The sequence below is a fragment of the Myodes glareolus genome, chromosome 1, assembly GCF_982192425.1.
Source record: "Myodes glareolus chromosome 1, mMyoGla1.1, whole genome shotgun sequence".
NCBI classification, from domain to species: domain Eukaryota; kingdom Metazoa; phylum Chordata; class Mammalia; order Rodentia; family Cricetidae; genus Myodes; species Myodes glareolus.
The window spans coordinates 81347532-81364154 of NC_142026.1; the positions used below are offsets into that span (position 1 = coordinate 81347532).

At 34.9% G+C, this 16623-nt stretch overlaps 1 protein-coding gene across 4 annotated transcripts in view; it reads left to right on the forward strand.

The window, feature by feature from the left end:
* Positions 1-16623, forward strand: part of Grik2 (glutamate ionotropic receptor kainate type subunit 2) — a 625308-nt gene that overhangs the window by 368266 nt on the left and 240419 nt on the right. For all 4 annotated transcript variants that reach the window (XM_048449039.3, XM_048449041.3, XM_048449040.3 and 1 more), the window contains exon 10: positions 14058-14171. In XM_048449039.3, coding sequence (XP_048304996.2) covers positions 14058-14171 — 114 coding nt within the window. The remainder of the gene's footprint in view (positions 1-14057; positions 14172-16623) is intronic.

Sequence of the window (16623 nt, forward strand, 5' to 3'; positions counted from 1 at the left end):
CTCCTACTATTAGTGTCTGTTGTTTGATGACTGCCTTGAGTTCTAAAAGTTTTTCTTTTACATAAGTGGGTGTTTTTATATTAGGGGCATAGATATTCAGGATTGAGACTTCCTCCTGATGAATTGTTCCAGTTATGAGTATGAAATGTCCATCTCCATCTCTTCTGATTGATTTTAGTTTGAAGTCAATTTTTTTTAGATATTAGAATGGCCACACCAGCTTGTTTCTTAGGTCCGTTTGCTTGGAAAATCTTTTCCCAACCCTTTACTCTGAGTAGATGTCTATCTTTGTGGTTGAGGTGTGCTTCTTGTAAACAGCAGAATGTTGGATCCTGTTTTCGTATCCAATCTCTTAGTCTGTGCTTTTTTATAGGTGAGTTGAGTCCATTAATATTAAGTGATATTAATGACCAGTGGTTGTTGATTCTGGTTATTACTTTTTTATGTGTGTGTGTGTGTGTGTGTAGTAGAGTTTGTGTGTTTCTCTTCTTTGAGTTGTGGTTGTGAAGGGTCGCTAGATGTCTGGGTTATTGTAGGTAGTGATGGCAATGTTGGATTCCTTGGGTTGCGATTTTCCTTCTATTACTTTCTGTAAGGCTGGATTTGTGGCTATGAATTGTTTAAATTTATTTTTATCCTGGAATATTTTGTTTTCTCCGTTGATAGTGAACAATAGTTTGGCTGGGTATAGTAGTCTGGGCTTGCATCCATGGTCTCTTAGTTTCTGCAGTACCTCTATCCAGGATCTTCTGGCTTTCATGGTTTCCATAGAGAAGTCCTGTGTAAGCCTGATAGGTTTACCTTTATAAGTTACTTGCCCTTTTTCCTTTGCAGCTCTTAATATTCTTTCTTTAATCTGTATGTTTTGTGTTTTGATTATTATATGGCGAGGGGATGTTTTTTTCTGATCCAGTCTATTCGGTGTTCTGTATGCTTTTTGAACCTTCATAGGAATATCGTTCTTTTGATTGGGAAAGTTTTCTTCTATAATTTTGTTGAATATATTTTCTGGGCCTTTGAGCTGCCGTTCTCCTTCTTCAATCCCTATTATTCTTAGATTTGTTTTTTTTTATTGTGTCCCACAATTCCTGAATGTTTTGTGATGAGAATTTGTTAGATTTGCTGTTTTCTTTGGTCAGAGTGTTTAATTTCTCTATGGTGTCCTCAGAGTCTGAGATTCTTTCTTCTATCTCTTGTATTCTGTTGGTTATGCTTGTTTCTGAAGTCTCTGTTCGTTTACCTAGATTTTCCATAGCCAGCTGGCCCTTGGTTTGTGATTTTTTCATTGACTCCATTTCAGTTTTCAAATCTTGAACTGTTTCCATTACCTGTTTGATTGTTTTTTCTTGGTTTCCCAGAATTTCATTTACGGATTTACTCATTTCTTCAAACTTTTTGGTATATTTGTCTTCCATTTCTTTACTCATTTCCTCAATCTTTTTGTTATACTTATCTTCCATTTCTTTATGGCAGGTTTTCACCTCCTGTTTAAGTTCCTCTACTATTTTCATATAGATCCGCTTAGAGTCGATTTCTTCTATTTCTTCTGGAGTAAGGTGTTCAATTCTTCTCATTTCGTGCTCCCTGGATTCTGGAGATGTCATGTTGCCTTTCAGGTTGTTGGAGGAATTCTTGCATTGGTGCCTGCCCATCTCCACCTCTCTGGATGAAACTCCTCCGCACTCTCTGGATAGAACTCCTCAGCACTCTCTGGATAGAGATCCTTAGCACTGCAGCTGGGATAGCTGGCCTTCCCAGGGCCCAGGAGACAATAGTGCAGTGGCAGTGGGGGCAGGGAGGGGTCTGGTGAAACACGGAAGACCCTGCCTCAGAAGCTGAGCGGGGAGGGGCTGTGCTCTCTTCCCGGGCTGGCCGCCCAGACTGGCACCCACTCACCTCTCCGGGTAAAACTCCTCAGCACTGCTACAGGGGTAGCTGGTCTTCCCAGGGCCCAGGAGTCAAGAGTGCAGCGGCAGTGGGGGCAGGGAATATATATTATATTTCTAAATGAACTGCACAAATACAATACCTTATTCAAGATCAGAAATGCACATACACAGTATAACAAAATTGATCTTAACTTTGTATCAATAAACAAAAATAGATACAAGTGCAAATCTCTATAGCATGTCCCCCTTTAAATGTAAATAAACATTTATAGACAATATTTGGGAATATGGGTGTAGTTCTCCTGAAACTTCTTCCTGCTGCTTTTTGGGTGAAATATTTTTGGGAGTGTTTTCAGAGCAACCTTTTATGGGGTCTTGGTGCATCAAACCATATTAGCCAGGAAGCAATCCACAGGTTCTCATTCTCTGTGGAAACAAAAGAAAAACTTCTTTTTCAAAGCAACATATTCTTAGACCCAAATTCTGAAGTCAAGATTCCTTTGTAATATATCTGCTGGTCTAGCTTAGCAGCTCATATAATGAAATGTCTCTCTGTACTTAGCTCTTTCACAGACAAAAAAAAAATCCAAGAAAACACAATAATATACATAATCTAGACTCTCTGTGAATTTTTCATAATTATGTGGCTTATTTTTCTTTATTCCTTTTAATCTATGACTGTCTGTTCTCTGTCTTTTTAAAGACTCTGTTTTATTTTTTTAAAATCCTATTACTTACTTTTATAACTGTCTATAGTCTATTTTTCTTGTCTCTTCCAAGCCTATTTACATTTATCCAACACTCTGAACCATTTAGAGGTCTTTTATGTCTGAATCTATCCTATTGCGTATTTGTAATTCTTTATTTTATAGGAGTGCTTCTTAAAATGCTAAGCACTTCTTAACAGCTTAACAACAATGCCATTGCTCAGTTAAATATGGCACTGTATACTTGCCTAACCCAGCCCAGTCTCTGAGATCCATAAACACTGCTTGACCTCTAGGTGCACAGCTGGTGCATATTGCCACCAAGGAAATCACAGCATATTGCTCACAAACACTATTCAAATGCTCAGTCTCCTGAAAGTACCAGAGTTCATACTGGCAGCAAGGCCCAGAAAGCCAGCCTTTCAATATGATGTAGCTTTTTTTTCTGCTATGGCTGAATCAGTAAGACCTCTTTTACAGGAGCCACAGCATGCTACCAGCAAACAAAATCCTTTTAAAAAAATGTGACTAAACATTTTTTTTGTTTTTTATTTTTTATTTTATTTTATTTTATTTTATTTTATTGCTTCTAGAGTTCCTTTTCAAGTTTTCTCAGGTTTTAAGTGGATTTTAATTGGCCATTTGTTGGAATGAGGCCACTTGTTAGTTCTTAGCCACTTAGCCCTAAAATAATCACATCAAAACTATATTATGTAATTCACTGATTGGCCCAGTAGGTCTTGCTTCTTACTAGCTAACTCTTACATATTATTTTAATCCATCTCCATTAATCTGTGCATCACCATGAGGTCATGACCTACCAGCAAAGTTTTAGCATGTCTGTCTCCAGCAGTGAATCCATGGCTTCTCTCTGATTCTGCCCTTCTTTGTCCCAGCATTCAGTTTAGTTTTCCTCACCTATCTCTGTTTCCCTATAGCTCTTCTATAGGCCCAAATAATTTCCTTTATTAACCAATGATATTCACAACATACAGAGTAACCTTACTGATTTTCATTGTGTCTGTTCAAGTTTGTACTCCTTTCAGAAATTAATGATTGTTTTCTTTGCTCTGCATACTTCTCAACATGAACTTTCACTTGGGTTATGGACTTTAGCCATTCTGACAGGTGTAAAATGGAATCTCAAAGTACTTTTCATTTGCCTAATGGCTAAGAATGTTGATCATTTCTTTAATTGTTCTTCAGCTATTTAGTTTCCTCTAGTTATCTGTTTAGATCTGAACCCCATTTTTTAATTATAATCCAATCCAGTTTCTTGAGTTCTTTAGATATTTCGGATATTATTTTTCTATGGGATATCTAGTCAGTAAATATTTTCCCATTATTTATGGCACTGCTTTGTCTAAATGACAGTGTCCTATTTTAAAATATCATTTTTGATTTCATGAGGTCCCATTTCTTAATTGTTGATCTTAGTGTCTATGCTATCAAAAAGTCTTCTCCTGTGCCAATGCATTCAGGTGATTCCTCACTTTGTCTTCTGTGTTTCAGTGTATATTGTTGTATGTTGAATCTTTGATTCATTTGGTGTTGAATTTTATTCAGTGTGATAAGTGAGGATCTATTTGCATTCTTCTACATACTAACCTGCTGTTAGACTAGTGACATTCATTGAAAGTATTTTCTCTTTTCTAGTGTGTATTTCTGACTTTCTATCAAAAATTAAGTGTTCATAGGTGTATGAATTTATTTCTGTGTCTTCATTGGAACTCCATTGATCAACTTGTTTTTTTTTTCTTATCCTGACACCATGCAGTTTTTTTTTACTATTATTATTGTAACTTTTCAGTTCAACTTTAAATCAGGAATGATGACAACTTTGTATTGCTCCTGTTACTAATTTGAATGGAATTTCTTTGAGTTTCTCACCATGTAAATTTGTTTGGGCTATTATTTTGTTGTAAGTTGTCTTCATTATATTTAGTTTAGTCCCTTGTACCACTAATCACTTCAGGACTTTACTATGAAGGTGTGTTGGGTTTTGTCAAAACACTTTTCTGAGTCTCATGAGATGATTACTTGTTTCATTTCTTTCAGTTTGTTTATATAGTGGATTACAATATATTGAACCCTCTCTGCACCTCTAAGATGAACTTTACTTGATCTTGGTGGATAATAACTTTGATGTGTTCTTGGATTTGGTTTGTGAGATTTTATTGAGTGTATTTAAAGATTTATTTATAATAGATATTGATGTATAATTCTCCATTTGTGGGTTTGTATGTGGTTTGAGTATCAGGGCAACTTTGGACTCATAAAATTAATTGGAAATGTTAATTTTGTTCCTATTTTGGGGAATAATTTGCAGAGTATTGATGCTAAATCTTCTTTGAAAGTCTGGTAGAATTCTGTACTAATTACATTAGGCCTCTGGGCTTTTATTGGTTGTGAGACTTATAATGACTACTTCTACTCTACTAGGATTTATAAGTCTGTTTAAACTGCTCATCTGATTTTGACTTAAATCTGGTAAGTTGTTCCTAGTGATAACATAAGGAAAACATAGTTTATTTAATAAATAATGAAATTAGTATAATAAAGTTATAAACACATTAGAGTTCTTTATTTAGTTCTCACAGTAATGAGAAATTTGAAGAAATAGACTTTATATATTCAAGTTATCTGGCAATAAGTGGTGACCCAATGGTGGACAGTCTGATATTCATCCCTTCAGTTATGGCCTTTGTGATTCAACGTTATGAAAGAAATAGTCTATTAACAACTAGAAAGAAAATTATTGATAAAAATGAAGTAGGTATTAGCTGTGATTTATTTTATATATTTTCTGTAATTTATAATTTCATGGCAATAAACATGTATTTTATGATATAAAGAAAAAATTATCAGCTAATAAGAATAAGTTAAGCTTAACAAAATTTTGATTTTTCATCACTTTAAGAGACAAGTCATGACCACTCCCTGCAGCCCCTCCCCTCTTCTTGCCATCTTGATTCATCTGTTTCTTTTGGCCCCTGAGCTCCCCTTTTCTCTACCCTCTCTCTCTGTCCTCTTCTTTCTCTTCCCTTTTCTCTCTCTCTCTCCTCTCTTCCCCCCTTCTCCCCTCTTTCTTTCCCATTCCTTAATTAAACTAATAAATACCCAATTTTATTCTGTACAATATGTCTGTTCGTGTATCTCTCCCACCTGCTTGCCTGCCCACATGCCGCCCAGGGCTTGTGGGCCTGGCAGCTCTCCTGGTCAGGGAACCTTACTGTTGCCGGGACCAGAATTTCTTCTGCCTACAGCTATCGGGGATGTTGCAGTATTTTTTAAAAATCATAACAAATATTGTTGTTTTTATTACTACTACTATTGCTAATATTACTACAATTACTATATTCTAACCACAGTTTCTCTTAATTTCTTTCTTTCCAGACCCTCCCCTACACCTCCCCTCTGTCCTACACTGCAAACCAGTTCTTATTTCTATTAAAAAAATAGGTCTCCATGGTTAGCAATATTCTATGGTATATCAAGTTCCAGTAAGTTTAAGCACTGACCATTGTACTAAGGCTGGAAAAGGCAACACGTTATAAGAAATAGGGTCACAAAAGCTGTCAAAAGAGTCAAAGACATTCACTGATATCACAATGATGAGCTTCCCACAAAAGACCAAACTATTTAGCAGTAATGTATATGCAGAATTCTCAGTCAGTCTCACGTAGACTTGCTAGTGTCAGTTCAGTCTCTGTGAGACTCATGAGCACAGGTTAGTTCATTCTGTGGGTTTTCTTGTAGTTTCTTTGACTCCTTTGGCTCCTACAATTCTTCTTCCCCCTCTTTAACAGGATTTTCTGAGCTCAGCATAATGTTTGGCTTTGCATATCTGCATCTGTTTCCATCAGTTGCTGGATGGAGCTTTCTGATGACAAGTGGTCTAGGCACTAATTTATGAGTACAGCAAAAGATAGTTAGGCATTATTACAGTGACTTTTTTTCTCCGGTACTCTTTGGTTCTATCCTAGGTCTCTAAGCTATCCAAGTTCTGGATCCTGGCACTCCAGACAGTGTTGGAGTGGGTTCACTCTCATACTATGGATCTGAGGCTGAACCAGTCATTGGTTAGCCACTCCACAGTATTTGTGCCACACTTATCCCATCATATCTCATAGACAGGACAGATTGTAGGTCGAAGACTATGTGTCTGAGTTGGTGTTCCAATCCCTCTAATGGAAGTCTTATCTTGTCATAAGATATAGCCAGTTCAGGCTATGTATCCCCTACTGCTAGGAGTGTTAGCTAGAGTCATTATTTTAGATTACTTGGAATTTCCCTTGGCCCAAGGTTCCCTTAATCTGAAATACACTCCCCTTTCCAGTCATCTCTTTCAGTACTCTCCCTTACCTGCCCCTCAACTTGATCCCTCATGTTTGCATTCCTACCTGTCCTAGTCTACCAACAAAATATCTTTAAGATATTTATTGATTTCCTCCAATTTTTTGATTGCCCTTTCCTTGATTTTATTAAGAATTTATTCATTTCCTTTTTGAGGACCTCCATCATCATAACAAAGCTTGTTTTATTGTCTTTTCTTGTGTTTCAGCTATGATGGCATACTCAAGGCTTGATATAGTGGGATGCCTGGCTTCTGGTGGTGACATTACCCTGGATGTTGCTTGTGTTCTTATACTTATTTTTAGGCATCTAGATTTAGAGTGATTATAGGTCTAGATGTCAATTCCTGGATGTGTCCTTGATAGTTGAATGTCTTATTATTCGGTTTCTGTTTCTTCTCTGGGCCTCATGGCCTGTGATTTAGTAGAGGGTATCCACCATCATTGGGAACTAAACTTCTGATGGCATACATGGCCTCTGGTCCAGCATGGGCTTGCCACCCCCATTTGGGGCTAGAGTTCTGGTTGTTGGTGTGACCTTTGATCTGGCTGGCATTCTTCTGGGCTTTAGAATTCCAGCTTGGCTTCTGGTGGGATAGGAAGCTTCTGATTGGTTTTCAGAGAGTTTCCATGGTCTCCCTAATTAAGGATTCTGGCCTGGCCTTTGATGGAGTGGAAGGTTTCTACCAGAGATCTGGGCTGGAATATAGAGACAAAAAGAGGGATACTTGGATTATGCTTAATGGGTGCTGAAAGGGCCAGGGGTTTTATGGCATGGTAGCTTATCTTTCAGAGAGCTGCCCTGGCCTCTGATAGGGTACCTTGCTTATCCCAGAAGTTTGGCAGGATATGTTGATGAGGAGATGGAGGCGTTGAAGTTATGCAGGAACAGGGTTGAGTGGGGTGGGCTCTATCTTCCTTGGGGTGCTGGATGCTGACCTGGCCTCTGGTGAAGTAATAGACTTCTACCCGGTATATAGGCCAGGATCTAATAAAAACTATTATACTGTATTTATTGTTTCACCATTCACAAAAGTCAAGGTACCTAGATGCCCACAAGTGACGAGTGGATAACAAAATGTGGTGCATATTCATAACTGAATTTTCAGTAGAAAAGAATGAAATTACAATATTTTTAGGAAATTGGAAGAAACTGGAGATATTTGTATTTGTGAAATAAGATTGTTTCAGAAAGAAGCATAGTAATTATTTAAGGTCTTAAAATCCATGGAAGTTATAAAGCTTTATTTTTGCATACAAACTTGTGATTTATAGAAGGTAATAATGAACACCATGGCTGTATGAACATATGGAATAAAAATAGCTGAGATCAAATTCTTCTTATCAAAAGAACTATAAAGCAACCAGAAGAGAATGAAACTAGATAAGTAAGTTTAAATGCTGGTATTCTGAATTAGTAAGAGAAATTATGTTAAGATTATTTTCAATGCCCATCAGCAAAATTCTTCACAGACCTTGAAAGAATGGTACTCAATATCATATGGAAAAGCAAAACACTCAGGATAGCCAAAACAATCCTGCACAATAAAGGAACTTCTGGAGGCATCACAATCCCTGACTTCAAACACTACTACAAGAGCTACAGTACCGAAAACAGCCTGGTATTGGCATCAGAACAGACAGGAGGACCAATGGAACCAAATAGAAGACCCGGATATTAATCCACACATCTTCAAACACCTGATTTTTGACAAAGAAGAATAAAAATATCAAATGGAAAAAAGAAAGCATATTTAATAAGTGATGCTGGCATAACTGGATATCAACATGTAGAAGAATGAAAATAGATCCATATCTGTCACCATGCACAAAACTCAAGTCCAAATGGATCAAAGACCTCAACATAAAGCCAGCCACACTGAACCTCATAGTAGAGAAAGTAGGAAATACACTTGAACACAATGGCACAGGCGACCACTAACTAAATATAACCCCAGCAGCATAGACACTGAGAGAAACAATAAATGGGACCTCCTGGAACTGAAAAGCTTCTGTAAAGCAAACGACATGGTCAACAAGACAAAACAACAACCTACAGAATGAAAAAAGATCTTCATTAACCCCACATCAGACAGAAGTCTGATTTCCAAAATATACAAAAAAATCAAGAAATTGGTCACCAAAGAAACATATAATCCAATAAAAAAAATAGAGTAAACACCTAAACACGGAACTCTCAATAGAGGCATCTAAAATGGCTGAAAGATACCTAGGAAATGTTAGACATGCTTAGTCATCAGAGAAATGCAAATCAAAACAACTCAGAGATTCCATCTTACTCCTGTAAGAATGACCAAGATAAAAAACACTGATGACAGCATATGCTGAAGAGGGTGTGAGAAAAAGGGAACACTTCAGCATTACTGGTGGGGTACAAGCTGGTACAACCCCTTTGGATGCCAGTGTGGCGATTTCTCAGAAAATTAGGAAACAACCTTCCTCAATTCAAGACCTAGTAATACTACTTTTGGGTATATATCCAAAGGATGCTCAGTCATGCCACGAGGGCATGTGCTCAACTATGTTTATAACAGCTATGTTTGTCATAGCCAGTACCTGAATACAGCCTAAATGCCCCTTGACCGAAGAATGAATAAGGAAAATGTGGTACATTTACACAATGGAGTACTATACAGCAGAAAAAAACGACAACTTGAATTTTGCAGGCAAATGGATGGAGCTAGAAAACATTATTTTGAGTGCGGTTATCTAGACACAAAAAGACAATTATTGCATGTACTCACTTATAGGTGGTTTTTAAACATAAAACAAAGAAAACCATCCCAGAGAACTTAGATAACAATGAGTACACTAAGAGAGACTTTCATAGATTTAATCTACATAGGAAGTAGAAAAAGACAAGATCTCCTGAGCAAATTGGGAGCATGGGGATCTTGGGGGAGGGTTGAAGGAGTGAGGGAGGAGGCAGGGAGGGGATCAGAGAAAACTGTAGAGGTCAATAAAAATTAATAAAAAATGGAAAAAAGATTATTTTCATTTATTTATCTATATTCATCTGTGAGAATCAAGAATTTAGTAGATGCTAATTTTATCCAATCACCCCAGCTCTTCCAAGATCCGCCTCTCTTTTCACTTTCCTAGATACCCAATTTTGTATTCTTTATTTTAATCCTTTAAGGTCAATTTGTATTGCCTAAAATATTCTTGGATATGTGGTTTTCCACTTACGCATGGTGAACTCAGAAGAATCTACACTCTTACAGAAAAAATACTTTTACTTCCTTAAAAGCTAACAATTACCTGCGTCTCCAAAGCTAGAAGTATATAGATTACTATCTTCCCAGGTCATGCTGTTGTGTTGTCTGTCCTGAGCTTGTATGTCTTGTGAATTTTGTCACAACCACACTGAGTTTACATGTGCAGCTTTCGTTCTGTATTCATGAGAAACTACTTTTTTGTACTCATCTACTACCTTTAGCTCTTACACTTTTCCTGGCCCCTCCAGCACAACTTCTGTGCCTTGGGAAGAGAAGTTTGGAATGTACATGCACTTTAAGTCTGTGAATTTCTGTCTCCTATTCTCTTCTTTCCGTCTAGTTGTGGTCTCTTTGTGAATCAGCAACTATTTTAATTATAAAATTCTCATAATTGAGTTGGAAAATATAGTGATCTATGAGTATGACTTAAAAGTCACTTAAAAAGGAGTAACCCATTCCGGGAATTTCTGTTAGCTTCTGCTGTTTAGTGAGAACATTGTTGTTGTCCAGTTATAGGGTAAGGCCATAGTATGTATCTATTTAGGTATGAATGAATGTTTGTGTATAATGCTTCTAAAGTAGTAAAGTATGTCTTTTTCAAAAAATCTTCAGTATTAGTTATCCCTTCCTATGTTTTTCTCTAACCTACAATTTTCTCTCCTCCGGTTCAACATTTTATATTGCTTTATTATTATTTAGCATTTTACCATTTATTTTGGTGCATTCTAACATGCCTCTCTAAATTCTAAGGTCCCTTAGTAATTTATTGACCCTGTGTGTATCCCAAATGCACCACAAATAATCTAATATTCAAAGGTAATATCCACAATTAGAGAAAACACGACATCTTTCTTTCTGGTTCTGTGTTATCTCACTCTGATTGTTTCTACCTTCATCCATTTACCTTTCAATTTTATAAGTTTTTTTAAGTGATAATATTCCACTGTGTAAATCTATGACATTCTCATTATTCATCCATCAGTTGATGGACAGAAAAGCTATTTCCTATTCCTTGCTACTGTGAGTGATGAATATTGATGAATATAGAACAGTGATAAAAGTAGATGAGTAGGTATCTCTAGAGTAGGATGCAGAATCCTTGGTATATGGTACAATATACCAAGGTATATTTGTACCTTGGTACAAATTTGGTACAGCTGGATTATCTGGAAGATATGTTTTTAAGATGTTTTGAGGAACCTCCATACTGGTTTCTAAGTAGTTGTACCAATTTGCATTTATAATACCAGTGAATAAGTGTTTTCTTTCCCCAATACCCGTGCTAACATTTGTCATAATTTGTTTTTCATCTTAGTCATTTTGACAGGTGAAAGATGAAATCTAAAAACAGTTTTAATTTTCATTTGCTTGATGGCTAAGTATGTTGAACAAGTTTTAAAAGAGTTTCAGCTGTTTTTATTTTATTTTTTGAGAATTCTTTATATAATTTCATGCCCCATTTATACTTCTGGCTTTCCTAAATCTCATTTTGTAGAGCTATTCTCCATTTTACAGAACTCTTATTTACTCTTCCAGCACAATTTTGGTAGTAAAGGCATGGCTTAACACATCCAGTTAAAAATTCCTTTCATTTATTGGGATATTTTAAATTTATTTTATGGAGGAAATATGTTTGTAAATTTCTGTTTTTATTGTGTGTTTATCTGGTCTGATATTATTTATTGTTCACTTTAGAAAAAAGTTCCTAATCTTTTCATTTGATAAGATTAATTTTCTTAAAATTATGTGTATGGGTGTGTGCCTGGGGATATGAGTGTGCACATGCATTCAGAGGTCAGAAGATATTATGAGATCCCATGGAGTTAGAGTTACAGGTGGTTGTGAGTTGCCTGAAAATTAACCTAAGTTGTTCTGGCACAGAGGTAGGTGTGACTATCTACTGAATAATCACTTCAGTCTAGTAAAATTGGTTTTTTTTATTAGTGTTATGTGCATTAAGTGAATTAAGGAATTTTTTTCGTCAGTAACTTTGAGGGTACTGTTAGGTAGGCAATGGCGGGAAAATCATGACCATTAATGCTTTGTTTAATAGAATTGCAGCATTTAAGATCTGGCTATTTCATCAATGATGGAAATGAAAAAAATATCTAAGGGGAAAAAAGTGACAAATATTGGTGATAAGCCACAGATAGAAAAGTGGCAGTCACTATGAGATACCATTGAGAGACACTTCTTTCTTAGCATATGGAGAACTTTTAAAGATTTTTATATTTGAATGACTTCAGTAAATCAGCAGTCATTTTAAATTCATATTTTTTTCTCCACTGTGCCCAGTCACCTGGAACAGCCTCTGCTTTTATGACCCCATGATCTTACATGGTAAATAATTGTCAGAAAGTAATTTATTTTGAAAATAAAAAAGAAACAATTTTAGGTCTCCTTTCTCTTGATGAATTCTTTAAATTTTTCATTTATTGACATAAAAATATTTAATGTGATTATATAGCTATTGATAAAATAAAATATTTATTAATCATGAGATAATGGTAAAGAGCTGGTTAAGATATGTGCAAAATTATATAATTATATAAATTGTTTATATTTTTAATTACAGTGTTCAAACAGTATAATGGAATTCATGTTTACATAAAACTCTTTAAATGCTGTATATTCCTTTCTTTCATTTAACAGAAAATAGTCTGTTATTTTTCCAATTTTTACTCAATTAAAATGAAAGTAGAGGTTTAAAATTTAATAAGAAAATAATAATAAATTTGTGTCTATGATAAAATACAAGGGAAATAAAGGGATCTTAATCATGTTGCAAGATCTTTAATAGACAATTTATGTAACATCAAGAATAACAAAGTCTGCTAAATCAATGTTACCTTCAACATAATTTTGTTTATGTACAGAGGTTGGTTTTTATAGAAAGTTTGTTGCTGTCCTTTGATGAAAATAAGTAAGATGATTATCTAGGGTAATATAAGGACAAATTTCATTACTGATAACCCTTAGTTTTAGGATTGTAGCAATAGAGAATTACTGTATGCATAGTTCTTCTTGTGTTCTGTTTCACAGATGATTAACACTTGTGGGGCCATGGTGTAATGTAGTTACTATTAAACACCCAACCTGTGCCTTCTGTGAGGTCTTGTGTTTGTATAGCCTTTCCTAGAGACTGACTTTGTCATCCCCCTCATTGTATTCAGTGGCATAAAATGTCTATAGAAAAATAGTATGAAATATAACCTCATCTATAAGAAGACATTGGTTCTGTAAAATCTATTTAGAGGACACAAAGAAGCACTGAGGTAGGTTATCTAGATAATATTGTACTAGAATCTTTTTTCCAGAATTAGTTTTAATACTACATAAGATTATTTTAAAAGCCCCAAAGATATCCTGGCACAGATTACTCTGCTTGAGGTTAGACACAAAGGTAGTCAGCCCCTTCCATAAACCAGTCTATACTTATTAGTTATCCTCCATCTCCAGGTTTTCCTCTGCCTTTTAGCTTTGTCTGTTATGTGGAATACTCTCTTTATAATGAGAGAATGAAATAGAGCCATTACACTAAAAGACATACCCTATCCATCAGTTTCTAGTAGCTACCAACTTATGAGCAAATGTGGTTTATCTTGGAGAATGAAATTTTAATGGAAAATGAAGCTCCCATACTGATGGCAGCAGTGTGGTGAATTATTTTCTTCTTTAATGTCACACTTCGCTAGACACATTTCACAGAGCAGTGAATCATGCTTAAAACAAGCAGCCTATACTTTGATGACAGAACATAATGCTGCAGAGGTGAATAGTAAGTGTTGGCAGTCTTAACTTTCCCTTGCAGCACCCTCCCTCAGGTGCCTGATGAACAATTCACAAAGTACATTTGCTGTTTTATAGATTGGAACGTGGGACCCAGCCAGTGGCCTGAATATGACAGAAAGTCAGAAAGGAAAGCCAGCGAACATCACAGACTCCCTGTCTAATCGTTCTTTGATTGTTACCACCATTTTGGTAAGTTTTTGTTTCTTGATTATTTTAGATGGGTGTTGATAGAAAAGAACATTTTAATAGTAATACTAATGAACAGAATGCAGTGTGTCTTGTAATTTAGCAATTACAGTAAAATAGAAAACTCAATGTTTATTAAGTCCACATTTTATTTTGTTAATCTTCAGTGATATAATTCATATGAATATTTAAGGTATCTGTATTGAAAAACAGCTTTATGTGTTATTGGAAATCTTTGTATTCATACAGAATTTACAACTTTCAATGAATTGCCCACATACAGATTTGAAAACCTTATAGACATGTAGATGCATAATAGTAGCATGTAGATTCATATAGTTAAATGAATAGGCAAATGTAAATTCTTTTACTAAAATTGTTTTACAGTATATAGAAATTATTTTTCAATATTTTCTATAAAAATTACATTTTTACCTTGTTTTCAATTTCATTGTTTCCAGCTTGACTAATAGCTCTCATTTTACTAATTTTCTTTATGAAATAAAATAGAAAGTAATTTTAAAAGCCAGAAACATTTCACTGCTACTATAATTAAACCAACGTTGATAAATTAGGTATTTTACTAATGAAATAATTACCTGTTTTAATTAGATTGCCAGTATTGATCATTTATGACATTTGCAAAGAAGAATCTATTGTGATTGCTTAAACCTTGGTCTCTTTCTTTTTTTGCAAATGTTCTTCTCCAATTGTGACATTTTTGCATTTTCACTTATACACAATTCAGAATTTTTTTAAAAATGTGGGTTTTTTTTTGTTTTACATGTATATCATCTTCCAAAATATTACTGAAAAACAGAACTTGACTCTGTCTCTCTATTTTACAACATGTATTCCACAAATCTTGCAAAGTAAAGATCATCTGTAACCTTCTGTAATCTGGGTCTTTTGTCCTCCCAAACAAACTACCAAATGTAACCTCTATTTTATAATGACAAACCTTTACTCAGTTTTTTTATTTTCACCTTATATTTCACATATCAACTCGTCTTTCTAGCCTCATCTCTGAGGTATCCATCCCAGGAGGGCTGTAGTCACTCTGCTTAGATGTGTGCTGGGGTGGGAAACAGTGTGCCTTACACTCACAACTCCTCTCATCACATTTACCAGGTATTACAAAGGAATTTTTAATTTGTGCATGTCTCTATGTTCCTTTATTATGAAATTACAAAATAGCAATAATCAAACTTTACATGTTTTTTGGTTTCTTACTGCTGCAGTGAAGTGACATTCATATAACACAATTAATATTTATCAATATTCATAAAACTAACAAATAATAATTAAATTAAAATTATAGAAAATATTATCTTTTAAATGATCATATTTAAATATTTTTTAAAGATTCAGGCTACTAAATTTGTCTAGGAAATGGAAGTAATCCATATCATATAATTTTTTAATATCCCTTAATGACTTAGGACCATCTAAAAAAATAAATTTATATAGATTTTTCTCAATCATAAACAAGTTTGTATCTATTAATATACAAGTACCATTTAATTACAGCTTTTGTTTGTCTTGTTGCACTAGGGGTTGAACTTAGGTTATTGGATATCCTATACAAGTAGCTTATTTTAAGACAGAGTCTTGTTAAGTGCTAAAGCTAGCCTAGATCTACAGTTATTGCTCATCTCAGACTCCCCTATAGTTGGGATTGCAGATTTACTTTAGCAAGGCAAGGCAATTAAGAATTATATCAGAGTCAGCTATAAGCCAAAAGATATTAACACTACAACACTGAAAGCAAACCTGAATAATTTGAAATAACGTCTCTGTGTTTTAGGCTTGGCTATTTTATTTATAAGAATTCCATAGATAGTAGTGATTTGCAGTGGTACTTGAAAACCACCAGTAGTTTCAGCATTCCTTAAAACTAATGTAATTATCTATCAAATATGTATGATGCCTTTTTATATTTTTGAGTATTCCAATATGCTAGTTCTTAAAAGATCCTATCATGTCCTAAAAGGAAAAAATAAATAATCCTATCTCCTTATCCTTATATTTTTTTTCTGTTGTTTATTTGTTTGTGTTACTGTTGATGTTTTGCGTAATACTCTGGTCATCAAAAATACACAATAAAAAACAGAATATATTTGAAGGGGTTATTTATCATGTCTATATTGAACCATTACAATATCTTAACATGTAATTCATAGATGTGACATCTGGTTGGACTATTAATTACTTCCTGTCTTCAGCAGCTTGCATAGTATTTCTGATACCATGAAAACTATATAAAAATAAAAGGGCTTATAGGATATCCAGTTCACATTCATTCTGGTTCTGTGTTCTCAGTGTGCTGTGTCTTCAACAATAGGGACTTCTGCTTCTGAGAGGAAACCAAGGGTAAATGGCAATAGTCTATATTGATTTAAGAGTTGCTTGCAATACCAAGGTTTCTTATGTCTGGTGCTGGGTTTTTGTTATT